The sequence below is a fragment of the Ranitomeya imitator genome, chromosome 7, assembly GCF_032444005.1.
Source record: "Ranitomeya imitator isolate aRanImi1 chromosome 7, aRanImi1.pri, whole genome shotgun sequence".
NCBI lineage: Eukaryota > Metazoa > Chordata > Amphibia > Anura > Dendrobatidae > Ranitomeya > Ranitomeya imitator.
This window is the reverse complement of record NC_091288.1, coordinates 183,107,842-183,128,897: the sequence shown is the minus strand read 5'-3', so window position 1 is coordinate 183,128,897 and position 21,056 is coordinate 183,107,842. Positions and strand designations below refer to the sequence as shown.

Genomic DNA, 21,056 nt, shown 5'->3' with positions numbered 1-21,056 from the left:
CTTTGGTGTTCATAAGGTTTCATTTTTGGGGTTCATCTTTTCCACTTCTACTATCGAGATGGATCCTGTTAAGGTCCAAGCCATCCATAATTGGACTCAGCCGATATCTCTGAAAAGTCTGCAAAAGTTCCTGGGCTTTACTAATTTTTATCGTCGCTTCATCTGCAATTTTTCTAGTATTGCTAAACCATTGACCGATTTGACCAAGACAGGTGCTGATTTGGTCAATTGGTCTTCTGCTGCGGTGGAAGCTTTTCAAGAGTTGAAGCATCGTTTTTCTTCTGCCCCTGTGTTGTGCCAACCAGATGTTTCGCTTCCGTTCCAGGTCGAGGTTGATGCTTCTAAGATTGGAGCAGGGGCTGTTTTGTCGCAGAGAAGTTCTGATTGCTCGGTGATGAAACCATGCGCCTTCTTTTCCAGGAAGTTTTCGCCTGCTGAGCGAAATTATGATGTGGGCAATCGAGAGTTGCTGGCCATGAAGTGGGCATTCGAGGAGTGGCGTCATTGGCTTGAAGGAGCTAAGCATCGCGTGGTGGTCTTGACTGATCATAAGAACTTGACTTATCTCGAGTCCGCCAAGCGGTTGAATCCTAGACAAGCTCGTTGGTCGTTGTTTTTTGCCCGTTTTGACTTTGTGATTTCATACCTTCCGGGCTCTAAAAATGTGAAGGCGGATGCTCTGTCTAGGAGTTTTGTCCCCGACTCTCCGGGTGTATCTGAGCCGGCGTGTATCCTCAAAGAGGGAGTAATTGTGTCTGCCATCTCCCCTGATTTGCGGCAGGTGCTGCAAAAATTTCAGGCTAATAAACCTGATCGTTGCCCAGCGGAGAAACTGTTTGTCCCTGATAGGTGGACGAATAAAGTTATCTCTGAGGTTCATTGTTCGGTGTTGGCTGGTCATCCTGGAATCTTTGGTACCAGAGAGTTAGTGGCTAGATCCTTTTGGTGGCCATCTCTGTCGCGGGATGTGCGTACTTTTGTGCAGTCCTGTGGGATTTGTGCTCGGGCTAAGCCCTGCTGTTCTCGTGCCACTGGGTTGCTTTTGCCCTTGCCGGTCCCGAAGAGGCCTTGGACACATATCTCTATGGATTTTATTTCAGATCTTCCCGTCTCTCAAAAGATGTCAGTCATTTGGGTGGTCTGTGATTGCTTCTCTAAGATGGTCCATTTGGTACCCGTGTCTAAATTGCCTTCCTCCTCTGATTTGGTGCCATTGTTTTTCCAGCATGTGGTTCGTTTACATGGCATTCCAGAGAATATCGTTTCTGACAGAGGTTCCCAGTTTGTTTCGAGGTTTTGGCGAGCCTTTTGTGGTAGGATGGGCATTGACTTGTCTTTTTCCTCGGCTTTCCATCCTCAGACTAATGGCCAGACCGAACGAACCAATCAGACCTTGGAAACATATCTGAGATGCTTTGTTTCTGCTGATCAGGATGATTGGGTGTCCTTTTTGCCTTTGGCTGAGTTCGCCCTTAATAATCGGGCCAGCTCGGCTACCTTGGTTTCACTGTTTTTCTGCAACTCTGGGTTCCATCCTCGTTTCTCTTCAGGGCAGGTTGAGTCTTCGGACTGTCCTGATGTGGATACTGTGGTGGACAGGTTGCAGCAGATTTGGACTCATGTAGTGGACAATTTGACTTTGTCCCAGGAGAAGGCTCAACGTTTCGCTAATCGCAGACGCTGTGTGGGTCCCCGACTTCGGGTTGGGGACTTGGTTTGGTTATCTTCTCGTCATATTCCTATAAAGGTTTCCTCTCCTAAGTTTAAACCTCGTTTTATTGGTCCGTATAGGATTTCTGAGGTTCTTAATCCTGTGTCTTTTCGTCTGACCATTCCAGATTCTTTTTCCATACATAACGTATTCCATAGGTCATTGTTGTGGAGATACGTGGCACCTATGGTTCCATCTGTTGATCCTCCTGCCCCGGTTTTGGTGGAGGGGGAGTTGGAGTATATTGTGGAGAAGATTTTGGATTCTCGTGTTTCAAGGTGGAAACTCCAGTATCTGGTTAAGTGGAAGGGTTATGCTCAGGAAGATAATTCCTGGGTCTTTGCCTCTGATGTCCATGCTCCCGATCTTGTTCGTGCCTTTCATATGGCTCATCCTGGTCGTCCTGGGAGCTCTGGTGAGGGTTCGGTGACCCCTCCTCAAGGGGGGGGGTACTGTTGTGAATTCTGTGGCAGAGCTCCCTCCTGTGGTCACAAGTGGTACTTCGGCTGGTTCTCTCTGTGAGCTTCCGTTGGTGGAGGAAAGTGGTACTGCGGCTTCTGAGTTTCCTTCATCAGGTGATGTGGTGAAGTCGTTAGGTGCTGCTCTATTTAACTCCACCTAGTGCTTTGATCCTGGCCTCCAGTCAATGTTCTAGTATTGGACCTGTTTCCTCCTGGATCGTTCCTGTGGCCTGCTGCTCTGCATAGCTAAGTTCCTCTTTGCTATTTTGTTGCTGTTTTTTTCTGTCCAGCTTGTCAATTTGTTTTTTTCTGCTTGCTGGAAGCTCTGGGACGCAGAGGGTGTACCTCCGTGCCGTTAGTTCGGTACGGAGGGTCTTTTTGCCCCCTTTGCGTGGTTTTTGTAGGGTTTTGTGTTGACCGCAAAGTTACCTTTCCTATCCTCGCTCTGTTCAGAAAGTTGGGCCTCACTTTGCTAAATCTATTTCATCTCTACGTTTGTCTTTTCATCTTAACTCACAGTCATTATATGTGGGGGCTGCCTTTTCCTTTGGGGTATTTCTCTGAGGCAAGGTAGGCTTATTTTCTATCTTTAGGCTAGCTACTTTCTCAGGCCGTGCCGTGTTGCATAGGGAGCGTTAGGCGCAATCCACGGCTGCCTTTAGTGTGGTTTGGAGAGGATTAGGGATTGCGGTCAACAGAGTTCCCACGTCTCAGAGCTCGTTCTTGTTTTTTGGGTTATTGCCAGGTCACTGTATGTGCGCTGACCTCTATGTTCATTGTGGTACTGAATTACCTTTCATAACACAGTACTACAAACACATCTGTATTAGCTTCTGCTCAGCGGGGATGGCCTGAGGACAGGGAGGAAGAGGATGAGGATGAGGAGGACAGCATGGTCAGTTGTCCTGTTGGTGAGGACACGGAAGTCTTGCCTGTTAGCAGTTTGGCACGCATGGCTGACTTTACGTTGCGCTGCATTTCACATGACCCTCGGATTATCAAAATTTTGGGTGACACTCATTACTGGTTGGTGACACTTCTAGACCCAAGCTACAAGGAGAACTTTCAATCTCTTCTGCTTGAGGCAGAGAGGTGTACTAAAATGTTGCAGTACCACAGGGCCCTTGTAGCGGAATTACTCAGAAAATTCCCATGTGAGAACATTGGCAGCAGACGTCAGAGTTTGTTGTACAACCAAGGACTCCAAGTGAGAGAGACAGAAGTACAATCCAGCTCAGGCAGGGGAACAATGGCCAAGTTCTGGGACAGTTTTCTCAGACCCTCCCATCGTGGCGGCACAGAAGCAAGGGGTGCTGTCACAAGAAGTGCAATGTTTGGCAAGATGGTGAAGGAGTACCTTGCAGATTGTACAAACGTCCTCCGCGATTCCTCTGTGCCTTTTAATTATTGGGTGTCCAAGCTGGACACGTGGCATGAATTGCCTCTCTACGCCTTGGAGATCCTGGCCTGCTCTGCTGCTAGTGTTCTGTCAGAGAGGGTTTTTATTGCCGCTGGTGGAATTATAACAACAATATAGCAACTGAAAATGCAGGCTGACTCTTATAAAAATGAACAAGGCCTGGATTGGGAAAGACTTCTGTACACCACCAAGTGAAAACAGCGAAACAACCTCAGATACATTCTCTCTTTTGGGGAGGTGTATTATCATGCACCTCTTCACAACCACACATGGGTATATGCTTACACATTTGGTCTGTTTGTTGTTATCCTCCTCCTTATCCTCATCCTCATCATCCAGAACCACTAGATGACCATGGTGAACGTGCTCTGTACTGTTATAGGCCGGTGATTTTTGGGCACGGAGGATGTGAAAACACTGTTGTATTTTTTTTTTTAAAAAGAACCCCACATTGGGGAATTGGGCATGACATAACTTTGGGCCTACTTCTTAACTCTGTCTCCTGCAATCTGTCCAGTACCTGCCAGTCGATCACCAGGGTGAATGTGGTCTGTACGGGGCATTTAGGTCTAGGGGGCTGTGATGTCCTTTTTTAAAAAAATAAAAGAGTGCCAACACATTTGGGAATTGGGCATGGCATTACATTGGGTCTACTTTTTAACTCGGTCTCCTGCAATCTAAAATGTACATGCCACTAGATCACCAGGGTGAATGTGCTCTGTATGCCATCACAGCCCACTTGGCCAAAATGCACCATACAGAGCACGTTCACCCTGGTGATCTAGTGGCATGTACATTTTAGATTGCAGGAGACCGAGTTAAGAAGTAGGCCCAATGTAATGCCATGCCCAATTCCCCAATGTGTTGTTCTTTTTAAAAAAATAAGAGTGCCATCACAGTTAACCCTGGTGATCTAGTGGCAGTTAAAGGACACATTGCAGGAGACTGAGTTAAGAAGTAGGCCCAATGTAATGTCATGTCAAATTCCCCAATGTGTTGTCCTTTTTTTTTAAATTAAATCGTGCCATCACAGCCCCCTTGCCCAAAAATCAGTGGCCTATAACAATACAGAGCATGATCACCAGGGTGAACGTGCTCTGTACGGTGCATTTTGGGCAAGGGGGCTGTGATGACACTCTTATTTTTTTTAAAAATGGACCCCACATTGGGGAATTGGGCATGACATTCCATTTGGCCGTCTTCTTAACTCGGTCTCCTACAATCTAAAATGTACCTGCCACTAGATCACCAGGGTGAACGTGCTCAGTACTGTTATAGGCCGGTGAAGTTTGGTCAAGGGGGGCTGTGATGGCACTAGTCTATTTGTACAAAAGGTACCCCCCATTGGCGAAACCACATCCTTGTTGGAAAACACTTCATAACATTTGTGTACCTTAAAGAGCTCACTTGAAAAGCTCTTTTTTGTGCTGCCTGGTTGCTAACATTAGACACAATACACTTCATATAAATTTGATAAAGCAATGCTGTTACTTTGCCTCAGTAGTTCATTAAAAATATAGCTTTGTCCACGATATTTGTTTCTCTCCTTGCGAGCCTTAACTTTGTCTGCCTCAAATGTACAAATGGCAAATATACAAATAGCGATTTGTAACCAAGATTTAAAGACTATATACATAATGCATTCAGACAATCACATAGCTGCATTTCTTTTAAAACATTTACAGATGTGACAGACAATGCTCATAGTGACACAATCTTGATACATGTTTGTTTATTCACTTCACCAACAGTTCTAAGCCTCTATATGTTTGTTGTTTGTCATTGTAAAACATTAAGGTTTACTGAAACTATGCCTGTGGTGGTTTGACCTAAATCCTTGTGGCTTTTATTTTCTAGGGGTTTATGGCCCCTCGTCTGACTCCATGATATCTCAGTTTCATCCAACTTTGAAAAGTGGCCACTTGAAGGTGTGGGTGAAACTAGAGTTACTACATAGTGTTATTCACTATATAAGACCAGAGAAACATGACTAAGACAGATTCCAAAACTGGGGTACCTGTACGTGTACAGTGTGCTGATACCTGCATAATTGGGGACGCCCATGCAGTGTAGGTAATCTCCCAGGGGTTCTCTGTCTTGGTGTTGCTTCTCTGATATTCCAGACGGATGATATTTAAAAGCCTTTTGGTGATGATCTAACTATACTTTATGTAGTTAATCTTCATATATTTGTAATCAGTATATTTATGTAATCCTTATATGTACTTATTAACCTTTGTATGTTATTGTTAACATATACAAAACTGTACGCACTCAAACTATTCAATCTTAGGATTCCTTGAATTTTGTAGTTTGCAATGAAATTGCTTTGTATGGCAAGTATTAGCCTTATTTAAAGCCGTATCTGAACCTTAGTGTTAAAAACATGGCAAACACAATTGCCAAATTCTCCTGTAAATGATTGTGCAAAGAGGGAACCATCATACATTAAAAAATACGAGTCAATTTTCCTGGGCCCATCCAGTATGTGGGTTCCAAGGCCTAATGGGGTGCATATGACTGCAGCAGGGCTCGCCTTCCTGCCAATATTTAACACAAAGGAGTATGGAGCACAAAATGCATATTGTGAAGTGGATTTTCATGGGCACATCCAATATGTGGGTTCCAAGGCCTAATGGGCTGCATATGACTGACTATGCAGCAGGGCTGGCCTTGCCGCCAATGTATAAAACAAAGGAGTATGGAGCACAAAATGCATATTGTGAAGTGGATTTTCCTGGGCCCATCCAGTATGTGGGTTCCAAGGCCTAATGGGGTGCATATGACTGACTATGCAGCAGGGCTGGCCTTGCCGCCAATGTGTAAAACAAAGGAGTATGATATAGGAAGGTGATTGGGAGTTATTAGCTTTGAGATGTAACAATGATTATTTGTATCCTCATCTCGTGTCTGTTTTATTATTGCAGAACATCCTGAACTTACACATGTGATGCGCTGTCAATAACAATTGTTTTTTGCTCATATAAAATATGTGACTAATGACAAATGTTTTGTTGTTTGTCATTTGATGTTTGCATTGGCTAATGATCAGAATGAACATTAGTACAATTGATTCTTTGTGAAATCATCTCATCATATAAATTACACTTTAGTCAGTTAATAATAGAACTTTGCTACACACCTTGTAATCTTGCATTATAAGAGGAAAATGAGTCGATGCTAATTATCAAACATATGAAACACTTTATTTAAATTAATTAATCACACATAAAATATTTGAAATTTTGTTAAAACGAGCAATTTACAGAGCAACCGATATATAAACATGTAAACTATGGGTTAGGGACAAATAATCCAAATAGATAAATACAGGTCACAATACCAAAGCACAGAGGGCAGACATTAAGTCATAGTTGCTCTGTAAATTGGTCCTGTTTTAACAAAATTTATTCGGAATCCCATGACAGCACTACGAGAGAGGGGATCCGCCCATTAGGAACAGGAAACGTACAGATACAAAAAGGGTGGCACATCTCCCATGCATCAGTTGGTTTCCTGATCCTAAGGGGACTGGATCCTACAGAAGTTTCTTCCACATGGATTCCAGGACGGACGGCCAACTCAGGTAGCGAGGGGGTCTCCTACCTCGGCCGGTGTGGGGTACCTGAGGCAGTCACGGTGTTCCCGGGGGGCTGCACGGCGGTGACTGAAGCAGCATGGAGCGGTCGCCAGGGGGTGTCCTGTCTCCGGAGCCAACGTGCGGTAAGTATAGCGGGTCCACTCTCCCTCGAGTGCTGTGAGGATGTGTTGGGGGCGGCGGCATCTAGGTAGCGCCGACCGGAGCGCAGCTGGCTAGCCTCGATGTCCCACGATGCTTGCAGCTCTGACAGGGAAGCGCTGTGAGTTGTGGTGACGTCGGAAGGCGGAGCCGGCGATGACTTCCGGGTCGCGGTGCTCCTGCACATGCGCAGGGGCACCAAGATGGCTGCGCCCACTGAAGATTGCACGCCGCTCTCCTTCAGGGCCTCGGTGATTCCCTACAGCTGCGGGGAGGTGGGAGATCCAAACAGACACTGAGCAGAGACGTGCTGACCGAAGGAGGGGCTATATAAGAGAGATCCACCTGCGTGTTCCCTGCTTCTGGTCTCCATATCGTTCAGGATGGAGTCTGATCATGATCAGCAGGTTTTGCTCCTGGCTGAAGCATCCCAGAAGCCTACGGAGAAGGAACACGTGAAAAGGAGTGATGGATCTGGCCGCAGAAGCTCCTCCAGACAGGGGTCTGGATCATCGGCCAAGAAAGATCCCCCTCGTACTTCGGTATCTCTCTGGGTGTGGGCAACCACTGGTAAGTGATCTTCGAGAAAGTTCACTCACTGACTAGTCTTCCCTCATGTGTTTTTTGCTACAGGGAAGAAAAAATGTCAGTAAAACGAAGCATAGGGAATGTGCCATCTGCGTAGCTCCCTTGCCTGACTCACACCCTAAAAAACCATGTGACCCCTGTATCCAACAGACGGTGATGTCTTGGAAAAGGGGGGGATACGGCATTTAGTTCTTTAGACTAGACTAGTCTGCCTTACTTGCCCCCTCAGGTAGTGGAAGAATCCTCTTCTATTGCGGCCAGTCTGAAGGAGATGGTTAAAATGGAGGTCAGGCAGTCCATTATAAACCTTTCACAAGCGGAAGGCTCTAAGCGGAAAGCTCAGTGGACGTCTGATTCATCTGAGGATAAGGACAAGAGCGGAGCCTCAGACGATTCAGCAGCATCATCCTCCTCTTCGGAAGAAGACGCTGCTCGTTTTTGTTTACCCATAGAGAGGGTGGATAAATTAATAAAGGCAGTCAGAGGTACTATGGGTATAACGGAACCCAAGCCTCAGCTATCCAAAGAACAAATGATGTTCAGTGGTCTAGAGCAGAAGAGGCGTAGAGTTTTTCCTCTGAATGAGAAAATACTCATTAACTCATTAACAAAGAGTGGAAAAAACAGAGAAAAAGGGGTCTTTACCACCAGCGCAGAAGCGCAGATATCCTGTTGATGACCCAGCAGTCAACAATTGGGAGAAAGCCCCTAAGTTGGACGCAGCAATTGCCAAGGTGGCGAAGCGATCCTCTCTCCCATTTGAGGATATGGGAACTCTTAGAGACCCCCTGGATAGGAAGGTGGACACCTTTCTAAAAGGTACTTGGGAGATGGCTGCCGGCTCCTTAAGACCTGCGGTGGCGTCGACCTGTACGGCAAGGTCAATGATGGTCTGGCTGGACCAGTTGGAGGAACAGCTAAAACATTGAGCCTCTAGAGACTCTATACTCGCAGCATTACCAGTGATTCAGGAGGGGGCGGCTTTTTAATCAGACGCCTCCATTTATTCTGTAAAATTGGCAGCCAGACCAGCAGGACTCTCGAATGCTGCTAGAAGAGCCTTATAGTTAAAATGCTGGCCTGGGGATATGGAAGCGATAGCAAAGCTCTGTACTATCCCTTGTAAGGGTGAATATTTATTCAGACCCACATCAGGATGAACTATTAGAGAAAGCGGGAGAAGACAAGAAGAAATTTCCGAACCTATTTGGTTCATATCGTCGTCCCTTCAACAGAAAGAAGTTTAGTCGAGGAAGGAAGCGTACCTTCTCGCCAGTGAGAGATAGACCCAGATGGGATGATAAAAAAAAAATGAGGTACAGGATTCATGTTTCATCGTTCTTCGGCAGAAAGAAAGAAACAGGATCAATGACTAGTAATCCCCGTGGGGGGGAGATTGTTGCATTTCTCTGCAGAATGGTCAACAATCACAAACAGTGTGTGGATAAAAAAACACTATATCTCAAGGACTTAAACTCGAGTTTACTCATTTTCCACGAAACAAATTTAAGTTAACCCCCTTGCGTTCATCTCCTGCTGACCAATCTGCGTTGGAAGAGGAAGTAATAACTCTGTGCTCTAAAAACGTCCTAGTAGACGTTCCGCATTTTCAGGAAGGGAAAGGTTTTTATTCTCCCCTATTCCTAATTCAAAAACCTGATAAGACTTATAGCACTATTATAAATCTTAAAGGTCTCAATAAATTTTTGGTGAAACACACCTTTAAAATGGAATCCATTAATTCTGCAGTAAAAATGCTTTTTGACAACTGTTTCATGATAGTAGTGGATTTGAAGGATGCCTACTATCATGTGCCTATTCATGCAGATTACCAACAGTACCTGAGGGTGGCCGTGTTAATGGGTGGAACAATTCAACACTTTCAATTTAGAGCACTTCATTTGGGAATCAACCATCCTTATAATCCCCTACTTAGATTACTTCCTCATTGTAGGAAATTCGGTAGATCACTGCCTATCACAATGGGAAATTACTAAAACTAAATTAGAACACCTAGGTTGGGTCATAAATTTCAAAAAATCTAAATTACAGCCCCTTAATGTTCACAAATTCCTGGGGTTACTGCTGAATTCAAAAACACAACAGTGTCTTCTCCCTATGGAGAAATTAGAACACATCCAGAATCAGGTGTCAAGAGCAATTAATACACCTGCCATGACACTTCAACAGGCAATGTCCCTGCTAGGCTTACTCACATCATGCATACCAGCAGTTAAATGGGCTCAGTTCCATTTAAAGGGCACTTTAAATGAAAGATTAACGTTGGGATCAATAACAATAGGGTCCCTTAGATGGTGGCTAGGTAAACAAAATTTATCAGCAGGGGTACCCTGGATAATAAATGTTACCCGAGTAATAACTACGGATACCAGCTCTTCGGGGTGGGGAGCTTATATGGGAGACATGGTGGTCCAGGGTCAATGGGAACCCTTCACAACATTCTCGTCCAACCAAAGAGAATTGTTGGCGGTTGAATTAGCTGTTAAAAACTTCCTCATGTATCTGCAGGGCCAGCACATCAGAATCTTATCAGACAACAGAGTCGCAGTTGCTTATATAAACCGCCAAGGGGGAACACGTTCCGAAACGTTAATGCAGATCACGGATCGCTTGTTCCAGATAGCCGAGTCAAATTTTCGATCTTTGACGGCTCTTCACATCAGAGGAAAGGAAAATGTGACAGCAGATTTCCGCAGCCGAAATATTCTGAAGCAAGGAGAATGGTGTCTCAACGAGGACGTGTTCAATCACATTGTCCACAGATGGGGTCAGCCAGTGGTGGATCTGTTTGCCACTAAGAGCAACAAAAAAGTAAAAAATTTTTGCTCTCTAAATCCCAGGGAGAATCCTCTGCCAGTGGATGCCTTCCTGATAAAATTGGATTTCCCACTGGCCTATGCGTTCCCATCGTTGAACCTGTTACCTCTAGTGGTGAGGAAAATCAGGGAAGATCAAGCAAAGGTCATCCTGATTGCCCCCTTTTGGCCCAGAAGAACATGGTTTGCCTCCCTCAGGACGTTGTCAGTATCTCCTCCCTGGGTACTACCAGAGATCCCGAACTTACTTTTTCAAGGGCCGATCTTCCATCCACAAGTGGCACCGCTTCATTTAACGGCTTGGAGTTTGAACGGTCACTGTTGGTAGACAGAGGGTTTTCTCCAAACTTGGTAGAAACACTCCTAAAGAGTAGAAAGCAAATAACTACAAGAATCTACTCTAGAACCTGGAGGAAATTCTTAGCCTGTTCAAAATTTAATGTCCAGGAAGGGGTACCAATACATCAGATTTTAGAGTTTCTGCAGAAGGGGTTTGAATTAAAACTCTCTACTAGTACCCTAAGAGTGCAGGTTTCAGCCCTGGGTGCCCTATTTTCCTGCAATATAGCTAACAACTATTGGATAGCGAGATTTATTAAAGCAGTTAATAGATCTAGACCAATACATAAAGATAGAACGGTTCCGTGGGATCTAAACTTAGTTCTGTCATCTTTAACAAAACCCCCCTTTGAACCACTTCAGGATGCGTCAATTAAAATGTTGACCCTTAAGACAGCTTTTTTAGTTGCCATAACCTCAGCTCGCAGGATAGGGGATATCCAGGCGCTTTCTAGACTTCCTCCATACATAGAATTCTTATTAGATAGAGTGGTACTTAAACCTGACCCAGCATACCTACCGAAGGTAGCGACACGATTTCATAGGTCACAGGAGATAGTCTTGCCAGCCTTTATTCCTAATCCTTCTAATCCTAAAGAACATGAGCTCCATACGTTATATGTTAGGAGATCTCTTTTGCAGTATATCTCAGTTACCGATATTTGGAGAAGGATAATGCACTGCTTCTTTCCTTCCAAGGTCCGAGGAAAGGGTGTAGAGTATCCAAGTATTTACTAGCTAAATGGATTAGGGAGGTTATCTCTCTGGCTTATACAGCAGGTGGGGGGCCGGCTCCACAGAATCTGGAGGCACATTCCACCCGGGCCATGGCGTCATCCTGGGCAGAAAGATCTGGAGTATCAGTGGAACAAATATGTAAGGCGGCCACATGGTCATCCCCTTCCACCTTTTTTAAGCACTATAGATTGGATTTGGGGTACTCTTCTGATCTCACCTTCGGGTTAAGGGTGCTGCAAACTATAATCCCTCCCTAAGGTAGTTTACGTCTCTGTAAATCTCTCGTAGTGCTGTCATAGGAGTCCGAATAAAGCATTAAGCTACTTACGGGTAGCGGCATTTTTCGGAGGCCCATGACAGCACCCTTAGTTCCCTCCCTATTCACGTGGGGGTTGCACTTCCTAAAACTGTATATATGTATTTAAAGGGATGTGTAGATCTCATGTGTAGTATCTAGCTACATTGTAATAAAATATTTTTTTCTGGTATAAACTGTATATATTGTATATTTGTATGCTACTAACCGCGGTAGTCCTCTCAGGCTCTGAAATACAACTGATGCATGGGAGTGGTGCTGCCCTTTTTGTATCTGTAGGTTTCCTGTTCCTAATGGGCGGATCCCCTCTCTCGTAGTGCTGTCATGGGCCTCCGAAAAATGCCGCTACCCGTAAGTAGCTTAATGCTTTCAAATATTTTATGTGTGATTAATTGATTCAAATAAAGTGTTTCATATGTTTGATAATTAGCATCGACTCGTTTTCCTCTTATAATGCAATATATTGTTGAGTCGCTTTTTTCTCACAATATGCAATTAGCATATATATGCAAATTTATGCAATGCAATATATTTTGATAAAATACTTTGGGGACTATATATACACCTTGTAATCTGTATGTAGTTTTTAATTTTCCCTTTTTTTCATTATATTTATCTAAACATAAAAAATTTAGGTTATTTTGTTCACAAATCCAATAAGATTTATTCTTGGCAGATGGACGTACCAGGAGCTCCGAAAGACATCGCATATCTTCACATTTTAAAGCGAATGATTGCAGCATTGCACCAGATCCATATGAAGAACATGCCAACATCTCAGACATGGATCCATTTAAAATACAATGTCCTAGTTCATCGCAGACTGGTAAACAAAATAAAATTTACAGAAGAAGTGTGGAAAATAAAAAAGCTCCCACAAGGAAGAAGCCGTTTTCATGTTCAGAATGTCAGAAATGTTTTACTATTAAATCAAAGCTTGTTAGACATGAGAGAATTCACACAGGAGAGAAGCCATTTTCATGTTCAGAATGTGGGAAATGTTTTTCTGTAAAATCATCTCTTGTTGCACATGAGAGAATTCACACAGGAGAGAAGGCATTTTCATGTTCAGAATGTGGAAAATGTTTTTCTCGAAAATCACATCTTGTTGCACATGAGAGAATTCACACAGGAGAGAAGCCATTTTCATGTACAGAATGTGGGAAATTTTTTACTAGAAAATCAAGTCATGTTGCACATGAGATATATCACACAGGAGAGAAACCATTTTCATGTTCAGAATGTGGGAAATCCTTTACTACTAAATCATCTCTTGTTGCACATGAGATAATTCACACAGGAGAGAAGCTATTTCCATGTTCAGAATGTGAGAAATATTTTGCTAAGAAAATTTGGCTTACTATACATGAGAGAATTCACACAGGAGAGAAGCCATTTTCATGTTCAGAATGTGGAAAATGTTTTACAGAGAAATCATCTCTTCTTACACATGAAAGAATTCACACAGGAGAGAAGCCATTTTCATGTTCAGAATGTGGAAAATGTTTTACAGATAAATCATCTCTTCTTACACATGAAAGAATTCACACAGGAGAGAAGCCATTTTCATGTTCAGAATGTGGAAAATGTTTTACTCTAAAATCATATCTTGTTAAACATGAGAGAAATCATACAGGAGAGAAGCCATTTTCATGTTCAGAATGTGGAAAATGTTTTTCTAGAAAGTCGTCTTTTGTTGCACATGAGAGAATTCACACAGGACAGAAGCCATTTTTATGCTCCAAATGCGGAACATGTTTTACATATAAATCACAACTGGTTTACCATGAGACAGTTCACACAGGAGAGAAGCCATTTTCATGTTCAGAATGTGGGAAATGTTTTACTTATAAATCTTGTCTAATTAAACATGAGAGAATTCACACAGGAGAGAAGCCATTTTCATGTTCAGAATGTGGAAAATGTTTTACTGTAAAATCACATCTTGTTAAACATGAGAGAATTCACACAGGAGAGAAGCCATTTTTATGCTCCAAATGCGGAACATGTTTTGCATATAAATCACAACTGGTTATCCATGAGACAGTTCACACAGGAGAGAAGCCATTTTCATGTTCAGAATGTGGGAAATATTTTACTACTAAATCAAGTCTTGTTGCACATGAAAGAATTCACACAGGCGAGAAGCCATTTTCATGTTCAGAATGTGGGAAATATTTTTCAACTAAAACAAAACTTTTTAGACATCAGAAATCTCACATTTAACCCTTTAGTGACCAAGCACAATTTTTCAAATGTGACATGCATCACTTTATGGTAATATGTCACATATCCCAGTAATTCTGAGAATATTTTTTGCTCTGATATGTTTACTTTTGTAGTAATTAATTTAATAACTAAAAATTAGCAATATTCAAACTTTGAATGTTTAAGCCTATAAACCATATATTGTACCTATACTACATAAAAAGGTTAATAAATAATATTTACCTTATGTCTTCTACGTCAGCATAATTTTTCAATTTTCTTTTCATTTGTTAGAAGGGTTAAAAGTTTAGCAGCAGTTTTTCATTACTGTATATACTCGAGTATAAGCCGACCCGAGTATAAGCCGACCCGAGTATAAGCCGACCCCCTAATTTTGCCACAAAAAACTGGGAAAACTTATTCACTCGAGTATAAGCCTAGGGTGGAAAATGCAGCAGCTACCGGTGAATTTCAAAAATAAAAATAGATGCTCCATACCGTTCATTATGACCCCATAGCTGTGCCATATAGTGCTCTGCGCCGTTCATTATTGCCCCATAGCTGTACCATAGAAAGCTGTGCCATATAATGCTCTGCACCGTTCATTATTGCCCCATAGCTGTGCCATATAGTGCTCTGCACCGTTCATTATTGCCCCATAGCTGTGCCATATAGTGCTCTGCACCGTTAATTATTGCCCCATAGCTGTGCCATATAGTGCTCTGCACCATTCATTATTGCCCCATAGCTGTGCCATATAGTGCTCTGCACCGTTCATTATTGCCCCATAGATGTACCATAGAAAGCTGTGCCATTTCTGCTGCTGCAATAAAAAAAAATGCCATACTCACCTCTCTTGCTTGCAGCTCCTCAGCGTCCCGTCCCGGCGTCTCTCTGCACTGACTGTTCAGGCAGAGGGCGGCGCGCACACTATATGCGTCATCGCGCCCTCTGACCTGAACAGTCAGTGCAGAGAGACGCCGGGAAGATGGAGCGGCGCCCGGCGTGTGGAACGCGGACAGGTGAATATGAAATACTTACCTGCTCCCGGCGTCCCGCTGCTTCCCCCGGACAGCTGGTCTTCGGTGCCGCAGCCTCTTCCTCTATCAGCGGTCACCGTTACCGCTCATTAGAGAAATGAATATGCGGCTCCACCCCTATGGGAGTGGAGTCCATATTCATTTCTCTAATGAGCGGTCCCACGTGACCGCTGAACAGGGGAAGAGCTGCGGCACCCTGAGTGTTGTGAATTCTGCTCTCGGACTCCCTCCGGTGGTTATAAGTGGTAGTGCTGCTGTCTGTGGACAGGTTGAGCCTTCTGATTGTCCTGGGGTTGACTCTGTGGTTGACAGGATGCAGCAAATTTGGGCTCATGTTGTTGACAATTTGGTGTTGTCTCAGGAGGAGGCTCAGCGTTTTGCTAACCGTCGCCGGTGTGTTGGTTCCCAGCTTCGGGTTGGGGATTTGGTCTGGTTTCTTCCCCTAAATTTAAGCCTCGGTTTATTGGTCCTTATAGGATTTCTGAGATTATGAATCCAGTGTCTTTTCGTTTTTCCCTTCCGGCCTCTTTCTCTATCCATAATGTTTTTCATAGATCTTTGTTGCGGAAATATGTGGTGCCCGTTGTTCCCTCTGCTGATCCTCCGGCCCCGGTGTTGATTGATGGGGAGTTGGAGTATGTGGTTGAAAAGATTTTGGATTCTCGTTTTTCGAGGCGGAAGCTTCAGTATCTTGTCAAATGGAAGGGTTATGGCCAGGAGGATAATTCTTGGGTTGTTGCCTCCGATGTTCATGCTGACGATTTGGTTCGTGCCTTTCATTTGGCTCATCCTGATCGGCCTGGGGGCTCTGGTGAGGGTTCAGTGACTCCTCCTCAAGGGGGGAATACTGTTGTGAATTCTGCTCTCGGGCTCCCTCCGGTGGTTATAAGTGGTAGTGCTGCTGTCTGTGGCTCACAGCAGCTGTCAGGTGTGTCCACTGATTGCAATTCCAACTGGGCTATTTAGTCTTCCTTCACCCTTTAGTTAATGCCAGTTGTCCATTGTTCATGAAGGATTCACATCTCTGCCTGGTCTCTGCTGCTTGGCTGTTCATTTCTTCCAAGATAAGTTCTGGCCTTGTTTTTTGCAGTCCACATGCTGTGGGCCTTATTGTACGTGCTTTCTCATGTTTGTTTAGTCCAGCTTGGTCTGTATAAGGATTTGTTTATCCAAGCTGGTATCTCTGGAGATGCAGAAATATACCCTCCATGCCTTTAGTTAGTTGTGGAGATTTTTGTATCTTCTGTGGTGGATATTTTCTAGTGTTTTAATGCTGACCGCACAGTACTCTGTCCTATCCTTTCTATCTAGCTAGAATGGCCTCCTTTGCTAAATCCTGATTTCAGTCTGCGTGTGTTATTTCCCTCTTCTCTCACAGTCAATATTTGTGGGGGGCTGTCTATACTTTGGGGATTTTCTCTGAGGCAAGATAGTTTTCCCTTTTCTATCTTTAGGGGTAATTAGTCTTCTGGCTGTGTCGAGATGTCTAGGGAGCGCTAGGTACATTCCACGGCTACTGCTAGTTGCGGCGTTAGGTTCAGGGTTGCGGTCAGTACAGGTACCACCTACTCCAGAGATCGTCTCATGTTGCTCCTGGGCCACCAGATCATAACACCGGATACCGTGGGACTGCAGGGACAGCGCCAGGAGCCCCGGAAGCAGGTAAGTATGCCGCAGCGCCCTCTCTCCCTCACCCGCCGACCCTGCCGCCGACCGTGACTCGAGTATAAGCTGAGAGGGGCACTTTCAGCCCAAACATTTGGGCTGAAAATCTTGGCTTATACTCGAGTATATACGGTATTTTAGTGTAATGTACAAAACATATTGTTTTGGGGGACCTATTCAGTTTTGAATTGAATTTGCTGTGTCAATATATTGGAGATTCCCCTAAAGGGATACCCTCAAAGCATACAACACAGCTGTCAGAATGTTTGATTACCTTTCAGGGCCCTCATGAGAAATAATGCAAATCAGAATTTATTGAAAGAAAAATTTGTTGGCGTCTCATACAATTTACATGTGTGGGGGGATGGCAGCAGTGTGGGCCCATCATAATTTGAAGGGACTATGGGGTCCATCATACTATGTTGTAGGGCTGTAGGGAACACCATCATAATGTGATAATGTGCGGGGCAACCCTTATGATGTGTGCAATCATATTGCGTGAGATGGAGATTTAGGGGCTATAATAAAATTGTGTGGAGGGACTGTGATGACCACAATCAACTGTGTGGGTGTCATTACCAGTATCATAGTGTTTGACAGCATCATATTGTGTGTAGGGGGCTGTGGAGCTTATATCTGGCTTTTTTATTGATACCATGTTGGGGTAGATAAAATATTTTTATTGATTGAATCTTTATGTCACGGCAGCTGAAAAATCTAAATTCTAGCATTAGATATTTTTTTTCTCTGTATGGAATTTAAAAATGTAATAGCTTTGTTCCTCTTGCTCTATAAGCCACACCCCTGAAGCAATATGCTATCTGTAACACGTGTCCAATAGGCCTGTATAAACCATTGTTGGTGGCAGCTAGTTCTTTTCGTTATTGTGGCGTTATACAGGGACTGTGTAGAAATCGCAGGAACGCGGGATGTTCTGGTGACATCGGTAAGTCTCTAGCACCTTCCGCTGCCCCTAGTCCATATACCACTGTGGCCGGAGAAGTGTAGGTCATGGTACTGTCTGAGGCCATTGTGGCTCCACATCTATTCTTCACTGGTGAAGTCAGGTCACAAGTGTCAGGGCAAGTACTCACTGCCAACATCAGGATGCAAATGTCAGACTCATGTGTGGTCCCTCATGGGCAGCGCGTGTGCGGTACTCACGGTCTCGTAGTGTACAGTACCCGATTTTCTGGCCATCACTGGACACACATGGCACGTCCCGCTCTCTCCGGGGCAGCTGGGGCATGTGCCCCGGGCACAGCCAGCTGGGGGGCGAGGTCAGGCCGTCTAATGCGGCGGTCTGCAGTGTCTCCCCCCAGCCGCTGCATTCTGCCGCCCCCGGACTGAGAGTCGGGTGTTCTCTGTGCCGACTGTCAAGCTGACAGCAAGCACAGAGAAGCTGCAGCGCGACGGCTCTGTCCTGCTTCCTGCCGTGTTTTCTCTCACACAGCAGCGCTGCTGGATGGTGTCATCATTCAGTGGCCAGCTGTGCCAAAGAGAGGAAGGTGATAGAGATGCTGCGGAAGAGCGGAGAGTGAGTGTGTAGTGTGAGTGTGTGTGTAGCGCAGAGAGGTAAATGGTGTTGTGTGTGTGTGTAGGGGGAGGAGAGGGCAATGATGGTGGGGGAGGAGGAAATGATGGAAGTGGTGGAATGGGCAAAAATAGGGATGATGGGGAGGAGGAAATGATGGATGTGGTGAAATGGACAATAATGGGGGTGGTGGGGGAGGAGGGAATGATGGAGGTGGTAGAATGGGCAATGATGGTGGGGGAGAAGGCAATGATGGAGGTGGTGGAATGGGCAATGATGGTGGTGGGGGAGAATGCAATGATGGTGGGGGAGGAGGAAATTATGGAAGTAGTGGAATGGGCAAGGAGGGTGGTGGAGGAAAGGACAATGATGATGGTGGGTGGGAGAAAATAATGGAGGTGGTGGTGGAAAGGACAATGATGGTGGTGGTGGAAAAGGCAATAATAGGATGGTGGGGAGGAGGAAATGATGGCTGTGGTGGAAAGGGCAATGAGGGGATGTTGGAGGAGGAATAAACTATGGAGGTGGGGGAGAAGGCAATGATGGTGGTAGTGGAAAAGACAATGATGAGTGGTGGGGAAGGAGGCAATGATAGGGGGGTGGAGGAGAAGGCTGTGATGGAGGTGGTGGAAAGAACAATGATGGGGGTGATGGAGAGGGTGGTCATTGGGTGGTAAGGAAGAAAGCAATGATGGAGTTGGTGGAAAGGGCAATAATGGGGTGGTGGGGAAAAAAGCAATGATGGGGTTGTGGAGGAGGAGGAAATTATGGAGGTGGTGGAATGGGCAATGATGGGAGTAGTAGTAGAATGGGTAATGATGGGAGTGGTGGGGAAAAAGGCAATGATGCGAGTGGTGGAGGAGGAAATGATGGAGGTGGTAGAATGGGCAATGATATGGGGTGGTGGGAGAGAAAACAATAATGGAGGTGGTGAAGAGGGCAATGATGGGGTGGGGTAGAGGATAATAATGGAATGCGGGGGGAGGACAATGAGAGGTGTTGAGGATTGGGATGGGAGGAAGGGGGACTTATAACAGACTTAGGAACAGGGGGAGGTGGAGGAAGACATTATTATCACTTATGTCTAACACAGTCCCTTAGTATAGAGTGTACGTACTTATTATGTATAACACCATCCTCTCTAGTTATATATGGTGCCGTCCCTTATTATATAGCTTTCTCTGCTGTTATGTACAGTACAATCTCTTACATAGTGTATTCTTGGTAATTTTGTTATTCACAGAACCCTCTTTTATTCCATAGTCCCCTCTCTATTTAGATATAAAATGACTGCGGATGGAGGAGTCGGTGACCAGACAACCAGCCCATCAGCTCCTCCATTAGAAAAGAAGCTTTCCCATGCTGCATCAGCCATCATTGCATTTTACAGCCAACAAGAGAGGACAGTATGTAATAAAAAAGCAGGGCTCTATATAATCCAATATGTAAGAGACGGTACTGTACATAGCGAGAGGGCACTGAATAATAAGGGATTGCAATATACATTATAAGGGGGTTTATGTAATATACATGTGTGTGTGTGTGTGTGTGTGTGTGTGTGTGTGTGTGTGTGTGTGTGTGTGTGTGTGTGTGTGTGTGGCTATATGTATATACATCTTTTTTGCCATAAAAGGATGGAGTCCCAGACACATTTCTTGCACAGGGGCCCCAAGCTGCCCCTGCCCAGGATCAATTGTGCTCGCATCTTACAGAAGCGAGTACAATTGAGGTTCTGACTGCCGGAATGGGGGGCATATATGAGGAAACAGTATGGTGGATGGGTTTAGACAGTATGGAGAGCGAATGGGGGAATGTATGAGTAGCGATGTGAAAAATTATGTGGACAGAGTACGGGGAGTGAGGGTGATGGGATGTGTGCAGACACTGTATGGGGAGTCAGGTGAGCAGGCAGTATAGAAAGTGAGGGGGTAAATATATGAGGAGACAGTATGGTGAACAGGGGGGATGTGAGAGGAGACAGTATGAGGAGGGAGGGGAATAGTGTGAGGAGACAGTATGGGGGAGAAAAGTGAGTGGGCACAGAATAGAAACTGAGTAGTGGGGCCGTAGCATGGAGGGACAGTGTAAGAGCACAGCCAGGAGGGGACAGTATACCAAGGAGGGGGGGTGTGATGTGTACAGTATAAATACTGGGCCCTATAGGGGGGACACAGTATGAGAGGACAATGTGAAGAGGGGGCCGGTATGGAAAGGTCAGTGTGAAGAGCATGTACCATAAGAGGGACAATGTGGAGGTCATATTTTGTACAGACAATATAGTGAGGGACAATTTTTTATTCAATAGCATTATAATAACACTTCTATCTTTAAGGGCATCATGTGAAGATTTTATGCAAAAGAGCGGAGAATATGGAAGTCTAGAGAGATGAGCTGTGGATGAGAAAACTCATCATGGGGTCTTGACAAGATGAAGAAAAAAAGAACGACTCCAGAGACGAC

General features: G+C 44.6%; 1 protein-coding gene across 2 annotated transcripts in view; it reads left to right on the top strand.

The window, feature by feature from the left end:
• LOC138645807 (zinc finger protein 84-like) overlaps positions 1-14,603 on the top strand; it is an 82,523-nt gene extending 67,920 nt beyond the window's left edge. For both annotated transcript variants that reach the window (XM_069735322.1, XM_069735321.1), the window contains exon 3: positions 12,826-14,603. In XM_069735322.1, coding sequence (XP_069591423.1) covers positions 12,826-14,375 — 1,550 coding nt within the window. In that variant the 3' untranslated portion in view covers positions 14,376-14,603. The remainder of the gene's footprint in view (positions 1-12,825) is intronic.
• The last annotated feature ends 6,453 nt before the right edge of the window (positions 14,604-21,056 follow it).